Source organism: Gopherus evgoodei, chromosome 9 (assembly GCF_007399415.2).
Source record: "Gopherus evgoodei ecotype Sinaloan lineage chromosome 9, rGopEvg1_v1.p, whole genome shotgun sequence".
Classification (NCBI taxonomy): Eukaryota; Metazoa; Chordata; order Testudines; family Testudinidae; genus Gopherus; species Gopherus evgoodei.
Genome location: NC_044330.1, coordinates 28,937,063 through 28,957,418, shown reverse-complemented (window position 1 = coordinate 28,957,418; position 20,356 = coordinate 28,937,063). Strand labels below are relative to the sequence as shown.

Here is a 20,356-nt window from a genome sequence, read left to right as displayed (position 1 = left end):
ATCACACTACACATTAATATCAAAGTAAGCCACACTGTTGCTATGTTTTTACATCAGTGGTTGGCAGTAGTTTAAATACATTTATGTAGTTCCCTGCTGTAGACAGGTCCGTAGTGTTTTGGACCAACTACTGCAGAATACTGTAGCACAAGGACACTATTTCTTTTCCTGTTGTGGAACCCAGTTTAATAGAGAGATTGTAAGACTTATAGATAACTCCTCTCCCTTTTGGAACTAACTAACATCTTACATTCATTAGGGCAAATATTTTTATTTTTGAGTAAGGCACAGCACTGAGTACATTGTTTGCACTAAACAATAATAAATAGTAATTCCTATGGCACTTTCAGAAATTACTTAGGAATTTGCTATGGAAAGTAGTATTAGGAAAATATGTATGTATAATAATTGTCTTTAACACTATACATCTTGTTGGTCCTTTTTGGAAAAAGCATATTCATACTGTCTCCTTTTGCTTCCTATCTCCTCTCCCTTTCCCTATTCCATGCACATGCTTAATAATATAAAACGGACCAGATGTGAAACCAAGCTTCCAGCCACCCCTTGGCACTAGAAGGAAAACTTGGGGCATGCCATATAAACAATACACTACCAACAATTACACTGCTTTTTCCCTGAGCAGGCTTTTACTAGTAAATTTTACTTTAAACGGCTAGCATTTACTATAACATTTTTAAAAAATACACAATGGTAAAGCTAAAAGTTTAAACCAGTTCCACAAATTTGTTCAGTACAAAAGCTGTACTCTATACAGACCTGGTTATCCTCTGGAATGAAATCACAATCCAAACAGAAACACTGAACACACAAAGAGAAAACACTTGAACCTTAGACTTCATTTGAAATATTGGGCTATGCCTCTTATAAAAATAATACCGTAACTGGTAATAAGTATTAGCTGAAGAATCCTTATTACTACAGACACATTTCTGCATGTTGAATAATATGAAATTGATACTGTCATATACCAAAAAAAGGACCATGCATGGACATGCCTATCTTTCCAGAAATCTTCTTTATTAGAAGAAAAATCACATTTAAGGTTTTTCCACACATGCATACACAGCAAAAATGTTTTAGATAACATTACTGCATGAGTGAATGTGTTTATTAGTCTGCTTTCCATCCCCCCACTTCTGTGGTTTGGTATTTAATTACAGGGTGGAGCGGTCCTGGGGCTACTTATGTTTCTTCCAGTCATAGCCAAAACACCCCTACAGGAATTAACATGCAAGACTGTGATCTCTACAAGTTATAGCTAGTTCTTGGTCAGCAAAGCTAACCAAAACTTATTGTTCATTAACATTTCCACCATTACTTTCATATAATCATCTTGAAAATAAAGATAGATAGATAGATATGCTGACTTTACATTAAAAATCTTAAATACAAAAATGTAATGTGCTTTGATAAAAGTAGGACAACTTTATTTTTGCTGTTTGAACTTCCTTCTGCTGCTCTCCCTCACAACTGATTTATGCCAATGACTCTGCACAAATAAATGTTGAAGTTTGGATGACACTATAAACTTTTGAAAAGATAGCCTCTAAGAATACACAAGGTTAATTTTATATATGTGATCTGACTCAAACTGTTTTTAAAGTAAATTAATCTGTTTGACCAATCTTATTACTTTTCTCTGACATTACAGATTATTTGTCACTTGGCTCTTAAGAAACATAATTTAAGACTATTTTAAATCAGGATTTCTCCAACAAATATTATTTTATCTCAAATATATTATACTCAGTGGTAATATTTGATAGTTTAAAACTTGATTATTAGGTAGCTAGGTGTTATCCTCAAAAAAATAATACTGCTTTACCGTATAACAAAACTTTCATTCCACACATTTTTAATTATAATAAAAAATCCCAGCAATTTAATGATTAACAAATTCTGTTGGACAAATAAAACCCTAACAAACAAACAAGCAAAAAGTCCACAACACACACACAAACGATTCCAAGTTAGACAGCAATTCACACAGACAATGTCAACCTTAATTAAAGGAAAGAATGGTAAGTTGTGAACCAAGACACATCCATTTTAAAAAGTACAGTAAATAAAGCACAAAGTAACATCATAAAACAAAATTCCCCCAAACCTGTCCTGATTTTTTTTAATATTGTTATGGGAGAAAATAAAGAAGATATTTTTATTCCGGCTTACATGTGCAGGAGATCAGAGGGCCATACTCTTTTGGCCTATACAGAAGGAATGCATCTAACTTTGTGGGGTTTTCTTGGCTGAATATGAAGAGTTCTGTGTGTCATAACTGTGTGACATGGGCTTGGAGGTATAGCTGACAACCAATTTTAAGATCAGATGAATGAAACCAATAATGATAAGTAAGTACTGCTCCAGGATAACTAGGCCACATAAATGACACATACCTTTTTACACTTGATCATATCTTTTGATACTTCTTTACCAAATGGAATGTAGAATACTAAAGAAAAGGAGTGCAGTTTAAGAAATGGACAATCATCTGCAGCAAATGGACTTGTGTGCTCCCATGTGCAATTCCCTTTCCCAGGTAAAAACAGAAGCATGATGGGAAATTGTAAATACTGTTTTTGCAGCTGGGCCAGAATTATGCGCACAGCGCGGGTGAAGGTGAGAGCACAGGAGAGCACTTTGATCTTAACCAAAAGCCAGATTGCTGACAAAAGTATAGTAACTCATCATGTTTAATGCCACCATCAGCCAAACCCTGCAAATGCCTGTTGGCTGAGTCCTAACAGGTATTAACAGAAAAACCTGTATTTAAGGGTGATTGTTGACAGTGCTGTTATCAGTCTCTTTTTAGTCTTTTCCATCTTTCTATAGCTTTGTCATTGCTCTCTTGGGGACTAATCCTGAAAGATACCTAGTGACAAAGTCTCCCATTGCCTTAGGTGGTAACTAAGAGCACTCAATAACTCACAGGCTCAGACCTTAGAAGCATGCTTATTTGAGCCATCGGAATGTTATCACCAATGTAGACTAACATAAAATGGCAGAATAGGGGAGGTGTATTTTCATGTTTCACAGTAACCTGGAGTACAACCAAAGGCGGGACCTCAAGTTCCACTAAGGAAGTGCATAAATGGTTTGGGGTTTGAGTTTCGGAATCATCCTCAGGTTGCAAAGTGGTCAAGAGATGAAATCATCATAAAACCATGTCACTGGTTTTCTTCAGAATACAGTCTTCACTAGCTTTACTTCTAGCCCTCTCATACATTGTTGATGCAGATGGCATATATTATGTCATGGCTGGGTTCAAGCTCAAGGAGCTTCCTATTTCCCTTGATGGGAAGTCGTGTTAAAGGAATATAGATCTCCTGCAGCCTGAACAGTTGAACTCCCGCACTATTCTTATGTATTTGTTACACTAACAAGGTTTTCTGTCACTGACTGTTTACAAACTGAATATTCTACCACTTTGTTTACAAAGAACTCTGGAGTACAGGAATAAATCTATTAAAAGAAAGTTACCAAAACAAATACAGTGATTATCAGGCCTACTTCACTGTTATTCACTAGTTTGATGTCTACGTCAGGAATTAAATATAATACTCTTTTGGCCAGAATTATTAACCAAAACAGTACTGGATGATGTTGCCATACATACATCTTAAAAAAAAAATAGATGTCACTAGTATAAGGAAGCATCCCATGCCACTAAAGATATGGAAGCTAAAAATATAATTTACACCGGTTGCACTGAAGAATTACATTCCATTTTCAAAAGCCACCCAAGATATGAAGGATGGCCTTGTAACTAACGCCAGGAAGCCTAGGTTATGTTCCTGTATTTACCACAGACACTCACCTTAGGCAAGTCACAAAACTGCACTATGCCTGTTTCTCATTTCTGTAAAATGGGGATAAAAATTCCCTATTTGACAGGAGTGTTGTGGGGCTTAATTAGAGAATGTAAAGTGCTTTTGGATTCTAAGGGCTTGTCTACATCAGAAAGTTGCAGCGCTGGTGAGGGAGTTACAGCGCTGCAACTTTGAAGGTGTACACATCTGCAGGGCATCACCAGCGCTGCAACTCCCTGTTTGCAGCGCTGGCCGTACTCCCGTTTTGTCTCGGGTGTAGAGGATCCAGCGCTGGTGATCCAGCGCTGGTAATCCAATGTAAACACTTACCAGCGCTTTTCTTGACCTCCGTGGAAGGAGGAAGCCTCTGGTAATCAAGCTGGTCTCCTTCCCCAGCTTGCTCTCGCGTTCCCGGAACCCCGAGCAAGCAGGTCTCCTTCCCTGCGGTTTGCAGGGGGGTTCGGGAACGCGAGAGCAAACCGGGAAAGGAGACCAGCTTCGCCGCGGTTTGCTCTCCCGTTCCCCGAGCAAGCAGGTCTCCTTCCCTGCGGTTTGCAGGGTGGCTCCGGGAACGCGAGAGCAAACCGCGGCGAAGCGGGTCTCCTTTCCCGGTTTGCTCTCTCGTTCCCGGAACCCCGAGCAAGCAGGTCTCCTTCCCTGCGGTTTGCAGAGGGTTCGGGAACGCGAGAGCAAACCGCGGCGAAGCTGGTCTCCTTTCCCGGTTTGCTCTCTCGTTCCCCGAACCCCGAGCAAGCAGGTCTCCTTCCCTGCGGTTTGCAGGGTGGTTCGGGGAACGCGAGAGCAAACCGCGGCGAAGCTGGTCTCCTTTCCCGGTTTGCTCTCCCGTTCCCCGAACCCCCCCTTGAAGCCGCCCAACAGCGCTGCAATGTGGCCACATCTAACACCACTTGCAGCGCTGGTTGCTGTAAGTGTGGCCACTCTGCAGCGCTGGCCCTATACAGCTGTACTAATACAGCTGTAACTACCAGCGCTGCAAAATTTTAGATGTAGACATGGCCTAAGATAGAAAGCAGTACAGAAAAGCACAGTAGCGCAGCCAGTCGATAGAGCACTGGACTAGGCCTCAGGAGACCCGGGTACTATTCCTGGTTCCCCTACTGGCCTGCTGACCTTAGGCAAGTGACTTCACCTCTCTGTGTCTCAGTTTCCCTATCTGTGAAATGGGGATAATGAGGCTTACCTCCTGTGTAAAGCACTTAACACTTTCCATCAGTATATTGCTATCAAAGAGCAAGGTACCTTTATTATTTTTGTACAGTGTCACAGAACTGTCTAATAAAGGATTATGTTGTTGTGACTCCATGGCAATAAAGGATTGAACTAAGGACACTAAAGCAGCTTAATCTGAAGCCCCTCATTTTTGTGAGTTCTATCTCAGTTATTTAACCTAGTTTACTTGAATGAATGTGCATTAATACTAATTAATGTGGAAACAATGGGAAAAGATAACCTTATATTTCACTGAAATAAATGTTAATATACTGCAACATTTAACCTGTGACATCATTTAGAACACATTTTAATGCCTGCAACACAGCATATACTCACCTGAGACCATGAAAACAATCATATCTATATTTTTCTCTTGCTATTTAAAAAATCATGTGACAAACCATGACAATTGTATTACGGTGGAGTGAACTGACTATAGCAATCTAACTAAATTTCGCTTTTTCAGTACTAACAGTCAAGATAATTTGCAAATCAAGGAGATAAAACAAACAAGTAACTACAGAAAACAGAAACTTCACAAATGGCATATTTTCTCCTATTCCTATTCGTTTCAGCCTTTAGTCAGACTCCATCATTCTTTATAGCCGTGCCCAGGTCCTCCTAAATTCCTTAAAATGGAGTGATTAGTAGAATGTCTCTCTGTGATTTCTATAGTCTCTGTGTATGTGACTTGTGAGAATTTCATAAACTTCTCCATGGCACCCACACCAATTTCTGAGTTTCAACAACCTACATAAGACCATTGGCATCCATCCCATACCACAGCCTTTGCTATCTCCACTTCAGCATCAACATGTGAGAAATATGGTAACCAGCCAGTTAACCCTCCCCCCTTCATCATCAAGCCCTGGCAACCACCTTATAGCCCCCATAACTACTCCCACAACCAGCTTCAACCTAGAGGAACACGGCAATGACTAACTTCATTTTCAACTGTCAGTAATCCCAGGGCCCCTTTATCCCCATCCCCTGCCCCAGTGCAAGAGTCTCCTTTGCCCTCATCATCAATGTTCTATATAAGGAACCTGGCAAAAGCCCTCATTTGCCCCACACACCTGGCCGAAGTCCCTTTTACATCCATCTGTCCGTCCGTCCCCCCCTCCGCCCCTCCCCAACCAGCTCCTTGTCCCTTTCACACATCCCCTGACACAGCCAGTCCCTTTTACACCCCTCCACTCACACTGTCGGCCCAAGCCCCTTTAACACACACACACCCCCACACACACAGCCGGTGCAAAGCCCATTTAACGCCCACCCACAACCGTCTTGCGGCCCCTTTAACCTCCACCCCCAACACACAGCGGGCTCCAGGTCTTTCAGCCCTGCCCTTACACCTGCCCCCAGCCCCCTTGCCCGCCTGGGTCTCCGGGGCATGCGGGGACGAGGCGGGCCCCCTGGGCCCCACTTACTTAAGAAAGTATCTCTGGCCCGTGTGGGTGAGGGCCATCTCCCAGCCGGGCGGCAGCGGCAGCTCGTCGGTCACGTCGTAGGACTGCTGGCGGAGGTGAGCGTGCTGCTGAGCCGGGCTGGGGGTGGCCCCGGCCCCGGCGCCTAGCAGGGAGGCGGGCGAGGAGTGCGAGCGGACGTGCTGGGCACCAGCGGCGCTCAGCCGGGGCGGGTGGCTGCCCGAGTCAGTGCTGGACTGGCGGGAGTGCGAGCCCGAATCGGGCTCCTTGAAGAAGGACTCGGGCAGGATCTTCTTCCTCCAGGAGCTGGGTTTGGGGTTCATGACCGTGTTGAAGAGCGCCTCGAGCTCCGTGTCCAGGTCCTGGGTGACATGGATCACTTGCTGCCCCGGAGGCGGAGGGACGGGAGCAGGGTTCATCTTCTGCACTGCAGCACTAGCTCAATGCAACAAACTTCCCAATGGGACGCAAGGAATCAGCACCAGATCAGGGACCCAGGGCAGATCTCCCCTAAAAACGCGTCTGTATCCCGTCAAGGGGCGGGCAGTGAATGGGGAGGGTGATCCCAGGCAGCACCCCCACAAACGAGGGGATGGGCAATCAGCGAATGAGGGGTGCAGGTAGTGCCTCCCAAATTCCTGTATCCTACAAGGGCCTGGGCGATCAGCAACAGAGAAAGCCACTTCAAACCAGCCCCCCACAAAACGTCACTGCACCCCTCCGTGGAGTGCCCGGCGTCGGACACTCAGCAACAGACCAAGCAAGGGGTCTGAGCCAGTCCCCTCAAACACGAATCGTATCTCGCACGATCGAGTGCATCCCAGTCAGTCCCCACGCAAAGTTATGCAACTTTCTCTGAAACTTTGGCTACTTGCTGCAATTCCCTGGGAGAAGGAGAAGGAGGAGGAGGAGGAGGGGGCTCCTTTAAAGGGCGAAGGAAGAGTTCTCGCGGCTGTCACCGGGCGAGAGCTGGTTGCTGTCCGAATTCCAACGGGGAGCAAGGCACGCGGGGGAGGGGGGCTCTGGGACGTTCCGAATCCGAACGTGGGGATCCAGGGAACGTTCTATCTGCCACCAGTGTCCGGATCCGGGCCGGAGTCGCTCGCTCGCTCTCCGCCTCCTCCTCCCCCAGCTGCACAGAGGCGGGCAGGATCAGGAGTTTGCTTCTTCTGCGCTGGCACCGGGTTGCAAAGGCGAATTTGAAGGCCGGGGGTGACTCTGTCCTCACATCCTCACAATCCAGGCTGCCTAAGCCTGACGCACAAAGCGCTTTGCGCTGCGCCGCGGCTGCTCCCAATCCCAGACTGTCCCAAACAAACTTTGCGAAAAATTCTCAACCCTGAGAATAAGGCGGGGCAAAAAGTTGGGGAGCGGCATTATTCATGAGCAGGGTGCCCAGGGCAGCCCGAGCCCCGCCCCCTTCTCCTCCCTCCCGACTCTGGCTTCCCGAAAGTCGTGTCGTGGAGTCTCAGCTATGCGAGAAAAGGCTCTAGGGGGTGAGGTCTGCGGGGCTCTCGTCACTCAGTCCCCGGCGGCGGGACTGGTTCAGGTTGCAGCACTTGAAGGCACGAGTGGCCTTATTAGGCGGAGCAAAGGTGCCGCCTGGTCGGTTGTAAAGAGAGATCGGCCCGCCGATCGCCCAAGGGAGCCGCAGAAGGGCACAGGTTCCCCCGGTTCGCTCTACCAGCCCCGATTGCAGCGTCGGGCCAACGTTTCAGTAACAAAGCCAAGCGGAGCCGTTTTCCCATTGTTACCATATTTGGTATCCTGAAGAGGAAACTCGATCTCCCACCCCCGCTTCCCAGCTCCGTGAGACACACCCGGGCGGCTGGAGCGAGCTTTGACCTGTGGGAGGACCCCTGCCCTGCGGGGCGGGGGGAAGAACCCTCGTCCCTTGTGGGGAAAAGAACCCTGCCCTGCGGGATCCCCTGGGAAGGACTGTTCCCCATGGGATCCCCACAACTTGGGGGAGGATGGAGAGTGCCAAGTCCGGCTAGGGGAAGAAGAGCCCTGGCTTACTCAGGATCCCCCAACTCTTTAAAGGAAATTTATTAATTCCCCCTAAAGGAGTGAGGTGGCACCAGCTCTCCATCTTCCTGGTAAGGCTTCTCACAAGAGACCCCAACTCTCCCCTCTTCCCTTTAACTATTGTAGTCTCCTGGGGCAGATACTAGCAAGAGAACCTCCCTGGCCCCTTGGAGATGGAGTCCATCTGCACTGCAAACACAAGTGTCTTTGGGGACCCTGCAGAGTTAATTAATCCAACAGAGTTAATTCCTTATTGTAATGAGGGGACCATGGGTATATCTTCAAACAACGCTGAAGGCTCCAGCTCCAGCTGGAACATGATCTGAGGTCACAGTTAAGGTCTCATCCATTCTTCAAGATGGAGGTTAAATCAATCTTTAACAGAAATGAAGAAAACTGTTAACTGGTTGCCTTGACAGTTGTAATTTAGTTGACCTATTTTTTTTAAATTGCCCAATCTGAACCCATGCTTTATTTATGTGGGGAGGGAGGGGGAAAACTAGGATGTAACCGGAGCCCCCAATATGGATGTCATATTATGAACGGGGGGGCTGAACCATTTTACCTAGCATGGTTTGGTTTAAAGGTGGCAAGTTAAGGTTTGTGTCTCTGCATTTATTTCATGCAACAGATATTTTATATTAAAATGGATTCTGAAACATCCTTTCCTTTGACATTCTATATTTCATTCAAGGTTGCAATTCAAAGAAATTCCTATAATGCTAGGAAAGTTTTTTAAAAACTGATATCTAAATTGTTTCCTCAAACAGCATTTTGGTTCTAATGGAGACAGATTATTACTTGAAAACAATTCTCAAGACTGTTCAAAAACTGTAATTCAACTCTCAGAGCAAAAATTTCTTAGATTAAGCCATTTTTAATGGCAGTTTCCTAGCATAATGAATTTAGGCTGAAATGCGATGATGACCGGTGCCAATATAGGAACTAGACTGATAGAAATGGATGGCAGTGACATGCTGAGATCCATAATGACACAAATTATCTGTTTCTAGCTATTTCTTCTGCATTTTGTCCCATAGCTACACAGAATCTATTTTAAACAGTTTATAAAGAGGTTGGCTTTATGACGACAGGTTAGGTCTGAACTTTCTCTAAAATTTTATCATAGACTCACCTCAGTCTGATACATGCATAAGTAGTAACATTTCAGCTATAGCTCTGATATTCTTCTGCATCTGTCCTTACCTCTATTCATCAGTCATATATATCCTACAGTAAGAAATAGGTTTGTCAGAATACATTTTACTCCATTTAATTTACATCCAGTAGCCTAGTTGCCTTCAGAACTTTTTCCTCAGACTTCCTATAAACTAAAAGGTCATTCATATAAAGTTCCATTGCCTCCAGGCCTTGTAGAATCTCACTCCTTTTCCCAGTGAAGATTCATGAGGTACTTTTGAGGCTCTAGCTTGTCTTTGTAGCTTTTAAGCATACTCTGATAAGGTGTGCATTACTGAGCTATTTGCACATTTCACAGGTACTGAGACATTCAGCCTTTGGCTTTGTGCCTCACAATACACCCAGGGTGTGCCCCAAATGTTCTACTATTGCCCACCCTGATGTGGTTTATTTAGCATTATAACAGCCATGTAAAAACACTCTCTAGCAGACATAGCTAAGCTAGCAAAGGGCAATCTCCTCCCTTCCCCACCACCACATGAATGCAACTACATTGACAGAAGAGTGCCTCTTGTGGCATAGGTAAGGTTGTTCAGGATGGTGGTGGTCTTTATGCTGCCAGAAAAACTCCTTTGGTTGGCATTTGTGGTGTAGGGAAGGCCTAAATTTGACTGACATAGTTATTATAGTATATGGGTATACAAGGCCTTGGGTATACAAGGCCCTCAAAGCATTTGCTGGTAAAGTAATGTCAGTTAGGGTATGATTTTCTTATTGCACCATTTCTATACCAGCAAAAATCCTACTTTATACTAGCTTAAAACTGCTTGTAGTGGTATAGCTTATTTTGCATGGAAAGTGGCACAAGCTATATCAACAAAAGCACATTTTTGCTAGTCTCAGCTATGCCTACATTAGCTATATTCTTGTACCTATAATGGCAAACCTTTTCTAGTATAGACCTGTTCGTGTTTCAAAAACCAGTAGATGCAAAATGCAATTTGCAGATGTGCCTGAGGAAGGCTTCTCAAGTTTGGATTTCCTTCCTTAAGGAGGTTATATGGCCTTCCCAAAATCAGCTGGTGAATGAGGAGTAGAGCCCAGATATCCTGACACACAGGCCTGTTTTGTATATGTATTGTACACCCACTAGGGTTGCTGGGAATATGATGTCGTAAACGATGGCAGTATCACATTTCCTAAAACATCCAGAGTGCACATTTTTGGTTACAACTGAACAATCCAAACATATGTTGTCAACCAACAGTAGGGTGACCAGATGTCCCAATTTTATAGGGACAGTCCTGATTTTGGGATCTTTTTCTTATATAGGCTCCTATTACCCCCCATCCCGATTTTTCACACTTGCTGTCTAGTCACCCTAACCAACAGAATACAGCAATATTTTCTTCACTTCCTGTCCTAAACTGTTGGGTAATGTTGTGCACCATTAAGCAGATGCTATGGTGCACCTCAGAAATAGCTGCAGCTATCGAGTGTGTAAAATTGGTAAAGTGCTTTGTAACTGCTGGGGTAAAAAGCTGCAATATAAATATTAAAGGATTGTTTCTAATACACTATCCAGCAAATCATACTTTGATTTATACCTGACTTGATGCTGTGATTTTCAATAAATTATACAAAGGACCATAAAGAAAACCAACTATTTTGCTTTTTCCCCCCCTGTAAATGAGAACTAGACAATTTTTAAATCTAAGCCTATAAAATGCTAATCACTCACCCAAAACAGTAATTAAAACAATTCATCCCTCTTTTAAAAATACACGTATTGCTTTCTCCTGAATCATCCTTTGGATTAGGGCTTGATCCTACTAACCCTTACTCAGGCAATTAAGGGTTTCCAGATTTGGGCCCTAGGATATGAGGTTTATAACTGATTTATACTCCATAGCATCTTTCTTCCCAAAGAACTTTACAAATTGTATACATCCAACACATCTAAAATGCAGTTATCATTGGGGGTGCATGGTGATAAACTCATCAGTACGTTGGACATCACAACAGTTGTGCAAAGATGACATTTTTGCAAAAGACACTAAGGTAAATGTCTATGAAAAGAATACCATGGAATCTTTAATGTTCATACAGGACAGGCAGGACCTAAATTTTTAAGTTATCTTCAGAGAACCCTGTCTATATAACTCTGCATTAACATTTTATGGATGAAGGCCTGAGTCAGCCTTGTTGGGATTTGAGAACCTGTGATTCACACAGTCTAGGTAAGTCAGACTGCAAGCTGAGACCCCCTGCACCAGGAGTGGCCAACCTGAGCCTGAGAAGGACCCAGAATTTAATAATGTACATTGTCAATGAGCCATAGAGATACATCAGCAGCCCCCCATCATCCCCCACCTCCCTTGCCCCCAGTGCCTCCCGCTTTGCAGCACTGCCAATCAGCACCTCCCCGTCCCTCCTACCTGCTGCGATCAGCTGTTTCACAGCATGCAGGCAGGGCCATCCCTAGTGGGATGTGGGGCCCAGGACACCCTCCCACCTCTGCCCATTCGTGCTGTGGAGCCACAGGTTGGCCACCCCTGCCCTACCATCCCCTGAAGCAAGGAGAGAATTGGATCAAGTGATTCAGCTATATGGTTTCTGGAAAGGAATGGCAAACTTGCAACATTTCAGCTTTCTGCACACCCTAAAACCCAGACATTTAAAAAAAAAACAGATACATTATGATGTCAGGATGAGTAAAATAAGGGTGGCTTAGAAAAGCCTTTAGCCTCTCACTTCAGGACATAAACAAACCACTAATTCCTGAAGTTAGGAAGAAACCTTCCCTATGGGCAGTTTATTCCATAACTGTCCACTGTGGATTTTTTCCAAGTTTCTCTGACACAGCTAGTACTGACCACCATCAGAGATGTTGACCAGATAGAGGATGGAAATTCCCAGGTTTCTACATCACGTTGGGCCAATGAAGATGACAGAACATGCAGAAAAGGCAAAACTGTCAAAATGAGAGTGAAACGCTAAGGATAAGATTATATGAATGATAGCAGTGCAAGCAATTCAACAAGTGAATCAAACAACTGAATCAAAATATATTTTATTTGTTAGAATAAAAAATCGTTTGGGGACTAGTTTTAGTGATGCCTGTACTTTGAGCTTGCATAATTAGAAGCTATCCTGATTGCCATTTTTATATAATCCATATATGCAAAGTTTTCCATACTAAAGCTATCATTGTTTGCAATAGGTTCAGGGAATAACATTAGCCTTGTGCAGATGTTTCCTGACTTTTGCATTCATGATGTATTAGCCATCTGATCTGTCATTAACAAGGTAAATACCTTTTTGCACATTAGTTTATAAATATACAAACATAAATTCCACAGATTCTATTTAATGAAAATTGTTATGCTATTGCCAGTGAAAGCGTATTAAGCTTTACAAATAGCAGGGTAGACAAACTAGTGTGTGGGTCGGGGGAGGGGGGAATCTTATACCATGTGAAGTGTGGCAGAAATGTATTCCATATGTTCTGAAGCATGCTTGGTCATGGTGGTTTGTATCTCAGCCTGCATGCTATTTTCACTTAGGTAAAATTGGGTGTATATAGTTGTTGTTTCTCTTGAAACAGGAGCTTCTTGCACTTTGATAAATGGATTGAAAGGTTGATTGGATTGGTATCATTTACTGTATAGTGTCTCTAATTCATACAGTCTGTAGTCAAATTGAAATTCTTTATTACACAAATCACGTAAATGGCATTTGTTTGCTCTTTGCAGTCTGCCCACTAAACCATCTCCAACAGGACTACTAGTAATATTTTAAGCTTCTGAGCAGATTTCAAACTACCAATTTAAAATAAAACCTGCCACAAAAATGTCCCCTCCTTACCATCCACACCAGGGGTCCCCAACACAGTGCCTGGGGTGCCATGGCGCCCGACAGGGCGTCTAAGTGAGCCCACGTACTGGCCCGCGGACGAGCATCCACTGAAATGCTGCTAACAAGCAGCGTCATCCAGAAGCGTCGCTGCTGAAATACTACCGAAAATTGGCAGCATTTTGGCAGCGACGCCTCTGGATGACGCAGCTTGTCGGCCGCATTTCGGCGGATACTCATCTGCCGCCACAGTCCTCCATGACCGCCAGACAAAAAAGGTTTGAAACCAGTGATCCACACTAATATGGATCAGGTAAAAACAGAGATTTAAAATTATAGTGGGACAAGTTTCACTTGCTATATTCAATCCTAAACCAAAAAAAGCTTTTATAGTCCAGTACCTTACAACCTGGACATAACCTGAAACGGGAGTGGAGTCTCCACAGAGCTGGGGCTGTGCTCCACACCAGACCCAATAGGATGAGATAGGAGATTTACTTCCTCTTACTTAGACAAACTAGAAAGGCATAATTTAACCTATAAACGTCATGCCAGATTATCTCTAATCTCATTTTTTCATTGCTACACAACACCTGTTGCAATCCATGGAACGTTACAAGATACAAGAGACTTGGGGCTTGTCTACACACAAATTCGAACTGAAACAAAATAAATTCTCACACCCTTAGGTATTTTGGTGCAAGTCTCTCTGTGAACAATTATTTCACATGACGAGTGCCTTATTTTGATTTATCTTTACCATTTTAAATTAAATCTGGCGGATCCAGGAATAAAATTCAAGTCTCCTGAGTACAGTGGATATGGTATGGGACCATACCAAATATAGCTGGGTTTGTAAAATGTGTAGTGAAATGAATAAGGATGGACATAAAACTACCTCACAAGGCTGTTGTATACAGTGTTTTTGTAGCCACGTCAGTCCCAGGATATTAGAGAGGCAAGGTAGGTGAGGTAATATTTTTTATAGGACTAACTTCTGTTGGTGAGAGAGAGAGAGAGAGAGAGAGAGAGAGAGAGAAGTTTTTGAGTCTATACAGAGCTCTTCTTCAGGTCTCGGAAACTTACTTGGAATGTCACAGCTAAATACAAGGTAGAACAGATTGTTTAGCTTAAGCAGCTAACACATATTTCAATGCCCACGCGGAACAAATTGGAGCATCAGTACAAAAAACCAAACAACAAACATTTATGACTTGGAATACACATAGGGAGCAGATCTGCTGGGGAAAGAGAGACCACTTTAAAATAATTTGTCAGAGTAGCACCACGCCTTAACATGAAATTCAAACACAACAGACTGATAAACATGTTAATCTTTAAAGCTATTATAGTCATACTTAACTTCCTTAGAGAATGTCCTCAGGCTTCATTAATTACTCTTTGCAAATTGCTGCAAGGTCTTTAGATGAAAGGCCACATTATCATAATTGTTCTATTATATAATTGTAAAGGTTGGGTCCGTGTTCCTGCTATAGGCTTCCATTTTCAATAGTTATATTTAAAATTCAGCAATATACAATTCCTATTTGAAATTTGTCACACAAAGCCATACCCTGTTTTAAAAACAATAGTCATTCCAGGTTCAGTAGCTTTTTGTGTTCAAATAATGCAAAACTAACTTCATTTCATTACACACAGTACACAAATATATCATAGCAACAGCTCCAAAAACCAACATATTACACCTTCCAAAATATTTTTTTAGACTTGAAAACTGGATTAGAGTTAGGGACATTCTCTCAATGTTTTTAATAGTTTGAGACGTGAAGAAGGCCATGTGCTCTCCAACACTAGAAGGGTTGATTATGGAAAGCAACAGCAAAGCCAGAAGGAAGGAAGGAAATTTTACTTATTTCCTTTAAAAGAACTCCCATTCTGTGCGCTTCAGAAATGGGTGAGATTTGAAATGAGCACTGTAGAAATTCCAGATCCAAACTTGGATTTCAACTTTACCACAGCTGAGGGGTACTGAGACTATGGGCACATCGACACTGGCAAAGTTACAGCGCCACTCAGAGAGTGCCAAAGGAAAACTGGTGCTGTGTTTTCACTCTGACAGCTGCCTGTGCAATAGCGTGTTCACACTTGCAGCGCTATTTGGAGTGGTGCACTCGGGGAAGCTATCCCACAGAGCATCTCTTTCTCATTTGTTACTAAGACTTGTGGGAAGGCGGGGGGGTGGTCGTGGGACATCCTGGGTCCTGTCCCAATGCCCCATGAAGCATTGCTTCGCACCCCAGCAATTCCTGTGCTTCCATCTGCATTTGGTACCATCTTTAAATGGTTTGTGTACTGCATGCACTGCCCGGCCTCTTTCAGGCTGCAGGAATGGATCCCGAGTTGTTGACCAGTATGCTGCTTGCACTGACCAACACATCCCAAGTGGCAGTAGAATTATTCCTTAAACTACAAAGTCAAGAGGAGTGTGACGATCTCGCCACGCGTAGTAGCTATGACACAAGATTGCTTGTGGCATTCACAGAGGTGCTGACCACAGTGGAATGCCGCTTTGGGCTCGGAAAACAAGCACTGAGTGGTGGGACCACATTGTGATGCACGTCTGGGATGATGAGCAGTGGCTGCAGAACTTTTGCATGAGGAAAACCACATTCATGGGACTGTGATGAGCTTGCCCCAGCCCTGTGGCGCAAGGACACGAGAATGAGAGCTGCCCTGTCATTGGAGAAGCATGTGGAGATAGCAGTCTAGAGTAGCCAGCTTCCACAATGCAACCGATGGGTCGCTAACCAGTTGGAGTCATGCTGATAGATGTGTGCTGGGCCACTAATTGCATCCCGCTCCAAAAGACCGTGACTCTGGGCAACATGCGTGACCTTGTGGATGGCTTTGCACAAATGGAGGGGCAATCGATGGCACACATATTCCAATTCTAGCACCAGACCACCTACCCACCAAGTACATAAATCGCAAGGGGTATTTCTCAATGGTTTTCCAGGCACTTGTGGATCACCAAAGGCATTTCACAGATATTAACGCAGGAGGTGATCAGTGCACATGATGCAAGAAGGGGCCCTTAACATAATTGTGTGTTGCTTTGCAGTGCTCTTTTTGCTTTCACTTAATAGAATAAAGATTGCTTTCAAACAAACAATTCTTTTACTGAAAGACCAGGGCCGCCCAGAGGATTCAGGGTCCTGGGGCAAAGCAATTTCAGGGGCCCCTTCCATAAAATAAAGTTGCAATACTATAGAATACTATATTCTCATGGGGGTCCCTGCAGGGCCTGGGGAAAATTGCCCCACTTGCCCCCTCTGCCTCTGGGCAGCCCTGTGAAAGACAACAACCAGAGGAGAGAGAAACGAAAAAAAAAATCATTGTGGCAGGGTGATGGGGGAAGGGAAGATATCAAGAGGAGGAGGGGTCCTGCGACAGCTACAGATTTGTGTATGTCCAGGATCATACCCAACCTTTTCCTTTGGAGTACAATGCAGTGGGTGCTGGACTTCAGCACAGCCAAACTGCAGAGGGATGGGTGTTGTGTGCCCTAGGAGTCGACACTGTGGGACTGTGAGGAGGGAGGAATGGAATGCTGCAGGTAGAGAGTGGAGCCAGTTTGTTGGTGGTCCTTCGCAGTGGAGGTGAGGTCGCCATCGAGTATCATGTCCAGGTCTTTGTAGAACTGGAAACTCCTGGGTGCAGCACTGGAGCGGCGGTTTGCCTCCCGCACCTTGTGGTAGGTGTTCCCCAGCTTCTTCACTTTAACTTGCATTGCAATGTGTCCCGATCATGGCCCCTTTCTATCATGCATCTAGAAATCTGTCCATAGATATAATTCCAATGGCTGGAGCACAGCTGTGACTGGACAGCCTTCTCTCCCCAAAAGCCCATGTGGTCCAGCAGCTCAGCATTGCTCTAAGCTGGGGATCACCTGGTGCATGGAGCAGGCATGGCCACCTGGAAAGATGCACTGAGACCACTGCACGCATCACCAAGCAAACAGGAAGCGGACTTTCAAATTTGCAAAGGAATGTATGGGGTGCGGCTGATGGTTGGTCACCTGTGAGCAGGGCAGTAGAGTTCAAACTGATGTCCAGAGAGGTGAGAACAGGCATTGTGGGACACCTCCCAGAGGCCAGTTGCAGCGCTGTAATCACCACGGTTTCTACACTGGCACCGCAGCGCTGTAGCCCTGGCACAAAAAGTTCTACGCCTCTCGTTGGAGTGGTTTTTTAAGAGCGCAGCATCTGTGCACTAAGTGACTTGGCAGTGTGTACACCTCGGGAATTCCAGCGCTCAAAGCTGCTTTACTGCGCACAAACTTGCCAGTGTAGACAGAGCATGGGTTGCTAGTTCAGGCCGTTGGGTTACATCTGCACTAGAGAACTGAACCATTGGTAATTCAATCAATGGAATTATACTTGTGTAAGTGGCCTTGCTGCAGTGCATTCAAAGTAGCCAATATGTTTCAGATGCAGTTTTAATCTGCCTCCACATGGGTATTCTATTCCATTGCTCACATGCTAAATCTTCCACCTTGAACTACAGAGGCAAAGAAAGGGAGGAATTTGCAAAGCTCGGGAAAGGGGCCACTTGTACCCTCGTGTGAGGCTGAATCCACCCTTTTAAGAGCAGGGCTAGCTCCAGGTTTTTTGCCACCCCTTCAAAAGAAAAAAAAAGAGCCAGAATGCTGCCCCAAGCACATGCTTAGGAGGCTGGTGCCTAGAGCCCGTCCTGTTTAAGAGTCAGATTGTGTTAATTAGAACTCAGAAAACTGTCCCTGCAACCCCATGTCTGCCTGCAAAACCAGCCCAAATGGTACAAATAAAAAAAAAAAAAAAAAGAGACATACTTTGCAAGGGGTCTTTGTCTCCCAGTTTCTCATTTTGAACCTGCTCAGCTGCCATCTCCAAAGCTTGGGATTCTCTAAACTGGGCCTCGGTTCCAAGCATAGTCTTGGGTATCTCCCAGTCCAGCTCCTCCTCCTGGGTCCTTGCTGAAGACATGAAGCTGGTGTTCTCTTTCTTCTCCTCCACATCTGGGCCCCTCACCATCATAGTATACAGAGTGCCTCCATACGATCAAGCAAGAACTTGGTTCAGTGCATCTGACTGGGCGGGTTTGCCTCCATGCCAGCTGCTACTTTGGATCTTGTTACACTGCAACTTCAGCCCTTTTGATATTTTCATAGCACTGTGTGCTACCCTGAGCAACACTCTGCTTGGTAAGACATTTAGACACCCAGTCACAAAGTTCCGCTCCAACTGGATCACCTTGCCCTCAGTACCGGCACATCCACCTCTTGCCAGCTGGCAACACGCAAAGAAAGTGTTTTTCTAAGACATTAGACATCCTGATAAAGAAGTGGCCCTCAGGACATCATCATTTCTGGAGAAGTTGAGGCTGGCAAAATAGCATACAAACAAACAGTGTATGCAGCACTTGGTATAAAGGCTTCTGGAAAATGTAACCTGGGATAGTAGAGTACAGACCATCCACACAGTTGACTTGTACAGTGCAACGGTGCCAGAAGGACTATTTTCACCATAGGGACTATTACTCCACCACTAGCCATCTGCACCAGCACTGAACGGTGGAGATTGTTTACAGAGGCCCGCCATGCAGCAATTAGCTTTGCTGAAAACAAGTGAATATTGCAGAATATACATTTGCCTGTGCACCACTGAGAGAAACTGCATAAGCGCATGAGACATACAGGAATGCCTGTGGGATATGCACTGATTATCATTCCCAAATTTTCTATATTCCCATGGTCCAGCTGGAACTCTCCATTCTATCCAGAATATGGTGGCGGAGGGACAACAAAAATACCCCCCTACCTTACCATGATGCCCCACAGACATGGTTACAGAGATTACAAACAGCTGCACATGGTACCAACTGGTCCACAATAGCTGAGAACAGCTGCAATAAAATAGGTTTTCTTTAAGAGAGACTCCCATTCACTTCAGTGGGCTTTAGAATGGGGCCCAACTGAGGAGAGATCTGTGGAGCAAAATATGAATTGGCTACTCAAGCTATTCTTGCACTTACTCTAAAAATATGGAAGACCAGCACTGACGCTGAAAAAAACCAATGGAGATACCAAGTAACTCAGCTTGATAGTAGTTCGCTACTTTACACAATCCTCATGTGTGATGTGCAACACACGCACACACAAAAAGGACACACAGATGACAGACTAAGAAAAGCTTGAATACTCTCTCTCTTCTGACAATCAAAGGCTAAGCTATATATAGTCTCTCATTTCACATCCGTTTTCTTAACTAGCAAATAGTGCTTCACAAGCATCCCAAGGAATCTATAGTAAATGAAGTCTTCTCATGGATCAGATGCATAACAAATATGACATCCAAGGAAAGGGAAATACCATTTATTTCCTCCACACACAACACCCAGGAGCTCTTCACTAATATTCTCAAGCAGTAGTTCAAATGAATGTGTAATAGGCAGTGGTGCCCACCCCTCACTAATGCAAAGCCAATTCTATCAACCTCCACTTTAGCACAGAACTTTGTGTTCTGAACTTAATCCATTCAGAGACCATCCCATTACTGCAAAAGATGTATCCTCTGCACCTAATCAAATGTGCTTTTTCTGCATCAAATGATAGCAACAGCAGAGCCCCAGTAGATGAGGCTAGTGGATCAAATTTAGTCAATAATCATCAGAGGAACATATGTGCTTAACAAAACCCTTTCTGATCTTTGTAGATGAGATATAGCAACCCTCCTACAACCTGCTAGCTGGTCTTAAGTTATGAAACTGAATAACAAGACTCCACACCAAGGGTCTGCCATTTTTTAAAATAGGAAATAATGCTGATATAAGCTTCCATTGCAG

The 20,356-nt window shown here is 44.2% G+C and overlaps 1 protein-coding gene across 1 annotated transcript in view; it reads right to left on the bottom strand.

The window, feature by feature from the left end:
• Positions 1–8,199, bottom strand: part of WWTR1 (WW domain containing transcription regulator 1) — a 124,179-nt gene extending 115,980 nt beyond the window's left edge. Inside the window, exon 1 of the mRNA XM_030575794.1 lies at positions 6,494–8,199. Coding sequence (XP_030431654.1) covers positions 6,494–6,909 — 416 coding nt within the window. The 5' untranslated portion in view covers positions 6,910–8,199. The remainder of the gene's footprint in view (positions 1–6,493) is intronic.
• Between the last annotated feature and the right edge of the window lie 12,157 nt (positions 8,200–20,356).